This window comes from Loxodonta africana, chromosome 21 (assembly GCF_030014295.1).
Source record: "Loxodonta africana isolate mLoxAfr1 chromosome 21, mLoxAfr1.hap2, whole genome shotgun sequence".
NCBI classification, from domain to species: Eukaryota; Metazoa; Chordata; class Mammalia; order Proboscidea; family Elephantidae; genus Loxodonta; species Loxodonta africana.
In genome coordinates this window covers 26504591-26508111 of record NC_087362.1, presented here as the reverse complement: position 1 = coordinate 26508111, position 3521 = coordinate 26504591, and the positions used below count along the sequence as shown (strand labels likewise).

General features: G+C 39.1%; 1 protein-coding gene across 1 annotated transcript; it reads left to right on the top strand.

The window, feature by feature from the left end:
* Nucleotides 1-1561: 1561 nt before the first annotated feature.
* On the top strand, nucleotides 1562-2548 carry LOC135228348 (large ribosomal subunit protein uL18-like). Its single transcript, XM_064273599.1, has one exon. The coding sequence runs from the start codon at nucleotides 1577-1579 to the stop codon at nucleotides 2465-2467; it is 891 nt and encodes a 296-aa protein (XP_064129669.1). The 5' UTR covers nucleotides 1562-1576; the 3' UTR covers nucleotides 2468-2548.
* Nucleotides 2549-3521: the final 973 nt, after the last annotated feature.

Sequence of the window (3521 nt, the reverse complement as noted above, 5' to 3'; positions counted from 1 at the left end):
AACTGATGTTGAAATTATGAACAGACCCATAACAAGATAAGAGATCAAAAAGGTAATAAAAAATTCTAGCCAATAGAATTCAGCATCATATCAAAAAAAAATACACTAGGATAAAATGGGATTAATACCAGGTACTCAAGAATGCTTAAACATTGGAAAATCAATCAACATAATCCACTACATAAGTAAAATAAAAGAATCACATGATCATCTCAATCAATGCAGAAAAGGCATTTGCCAGAGTCCAACTCCCATTTCTGGTAAAAGATCTCAATAAAATAGGTATAGAAGTGAAATTTCTCAACATAATAAGGGACATCTGTGCAAAACCAACAGCAAACATCATTCTTAATGGAGAGAGGCTGAAAACTTTCCCCTTGAGAACAGGAAAAAGACAAGGATACCCTTTTTCACCAAGCCTATTTAACATTGTGCTGGAAGCCCTAGCTAGAGCAATAAGGCAAGAAAAAGAAACAAATGTCATCCTAAATGGTAATGAAGAAGTTAACTATCTCTATCTGCAGATGATATGATACTATACATAAAACACCCAAAAGACTCCACTGGAACTAATAGAAAGATTCAGCAGATTAGCAGGACACATACACAAAAAAACACACACAAAATATACAAAAATCAGTTGGATTCCTACACACCAATAAAGAGAATGATGAAAAGGAAAACAGGAGAAAATACCACTTATAATAGCTCCTAAAAGAATAAAATACTTAGGAATAAATCTAACCAGGGATGTAAAAGACCTATGCCAAGAAAAGTACAAAACACTGCTGCAATAAACCAAAAAAGATCTCCATGAATGGAATATGATGAAGAAAAATATTTTTATCAGGTGCTGCAGTCTGAAATTGATCGAACATGTAATCAAGATGCATTAGAAATTACTGGTGATTTTAATGTGAAAGTTGGAAAGAAAGAAGGGTCAGTAGTTGGAAAATATGGCCTTGGTGATAGAAACAATGCTGGAGATTGATAGAATTTTGCAAGATCAACGGCTTCTTCATTACAAATATCTTCTTTCACCATCATAAATGGAGACTATACACATGGACCTCGTCAGATGGAACACACAGAAATCAAATTGACTACATCTATGGAAAGAAACGATGGAAAATCTCAATATCATTAGTCAGAACAAGGCCAGGGACTGACTGTGGAACAGACCATCAATTGCTCACATGTAAGTTCAAGCTGAAACTGAAGAAAATCAGAGCAAGTCCATGAGAGCCAAAATATGAACTTGAGTATATTCCACGCGAATTTAGAGACCACCTGAAGAACAGACTTGGTGCATTGAACATTAGTGACCAAAGGCCAGGCGAGTTGTACAGTGACATCAAGGACATCATACATGAAGAAAGCAAGAGGTCATTGAAAAGACAGAAAAGACCAAGATAGACGTCAGGGGAGACTCCGAAACTTGCTCTCGAACCTCGAGCAGCTAAAGCGAAAGGAAGAATTGATGAAGTAAAAGAACTGAACAGGCTTTTCCCCCCCATAGAGCTGCTGGGCCTGCAGGTCTGTGGCAATTCGCGGATGGCGGTCCCCGTTCCACAGGATGGGGTTTGTTAAAGTTGTGAAGAACAAGGCTTACTTCAAGAGATACCAAGTGAAATTTAGAAGAAGAAGAGAGGGTAAAACTGATTACTATGCTCGGAAATGCTTGGTAATTCAGGAAAAAAATAAATACAACACAGCCAAATGCAGGATGATAGTTCGTGTAACCAACAGAGATATCATTTGCCAGATTGCTTATGCCCGTATAGAAGAGGATATGATAGTCTGCACAGCTTATGCTCACAAACTCCCAAAGTCCGGTGTGAAAGTCGGCCTGACAAACTATGCTGCTGCGTATTGTACTGGTCTGCTGTTGGCCCGCAGGCTTCTCAATAGGTTTGGGATGGACAAGATCTATGAAGGCCAAGTGGAGGTAACTGGAGATGAATACAATGTGGAAAGCATTGATGGTCAACCTGGTGCCTTCATGTGCTATTTGGATGCAGGTCTTGCCAGAACTACCACTGGGAATAAAGTTTTTGGGGCTCTGAAGGGAGCAGTGGATGGAGGCTTGTCCATCCCTCACAGTACCAAACGATTCCCTGGTTACGATTCAGAAAGCAAGGAATTTAATGCAGAAGTGCATCGGAAATACATCATGGGTCAGAATGTTGCAGATTATATGCGTTACCTAATGGAAGAAGATGAAGATGCTTATAAGAAACAATTCTCTCAATACATAAAGAACAACGTAACTCCAGACATGGAGGAGATGTACAAGAAAGCACATGCTGCTATAAGAGAGAATCCAGTTTATGAGAAGAAGCCTAAGAAAAATGTTAAAAAGAAGAGGTGGAATTGTCTCAAAATGTCTCTTGCCCAGAAGAAAGATCGGGTAGCTCAGAAGAAGGCAAGCTTCCTCAGAGCTCAGGAGCAGGCTGCTGAGAGCTAAACCAAACCACAATTTTCTATGAAGATTTTTCAGATAAAGTAATAAACTTATTGACCAAGCAAGAAAAAAAAAAAAAAAGAACTGAACAGGAGATTTCAAATGGCTCGAGAAGACAAAGTAAAGTATTATAATGACGTGCAGAGAGCTGGAGATGGAAAACCAAAAGGGAAGAACACTCTTGGTGTTTCTCAAGCTGAAAGAACTGAAGAAAAAATTCAAGCCTCCAGTTGCGATAGTGAAGGATTCTATGGGAAAAATATTAAACGATGCAGGAAGCATCAAGAGAAGATGGAAGGAATACACAGAGTCATTATACCAAAAATAATTAGTCAATGTTCAACCATTTCAAGAGGCAGCATATGATCAGGAATTGATGGTGCTGAAGCAAGAAGTCCAAACTACTCTGAAGGCATTGGCAAAAAACAAGGCTCCAGGAATTGATGGAATATCAATTGAGATGTTTCCACAAACAGATGCAGCACTGGAGGTGCTCACTCGTCTATGCCAAGAAATATGGAGGACAGCTTCCTGGCCAACTGACTGGAAGAGATCCATATTTATGCCTATTCCCAAGAGAGGTGATCCAACCGAATGTGGAAATTATAGAACAATATCATTAATATCACACATAAGCAAAATTTTCCTGAAGATCATTGAAAAACAGCTGCAGCAGTATATCGACAGGGAACTGCCAGAAATTCAGGCTGGTTTCAGAACAGAACGTGGAACCACAGATATCATTGCTGATGTCAGATGGATCCTAGCTGAAAGCAGAGAATACCAGAAGGATGTTCATCTGTGTTTTATTGACTATGCAAAGGCATTCGAGTGTGTGGTTCATAACAAACTAAGGATAACATTACGAAGAATGGGAATTATAGAACACTTAATTGTGCTCATGAGGAACCTTTACATAGATCAAGTGGCAGTTGTCCAGACAGAAGAAGGGGATACTGATTGGTTGAAAGTCAAGAAGGTGTGTGTCAGGGCTGTATTCTTTAACCATACCTACTCAATCTGTATGGTGAGCAAATATTATGAGATGCTGGACTAT

What these genes read in the sequence shown, in the direction of transcription:
- LOC135228348 (XM_064273599.1), top strand. Translation starts at nt 1,577, where the DNA reads ATGGGGTTTGTTAAAGTTGTGAAGAACAAGGCTTACTTCAAGAGATAC.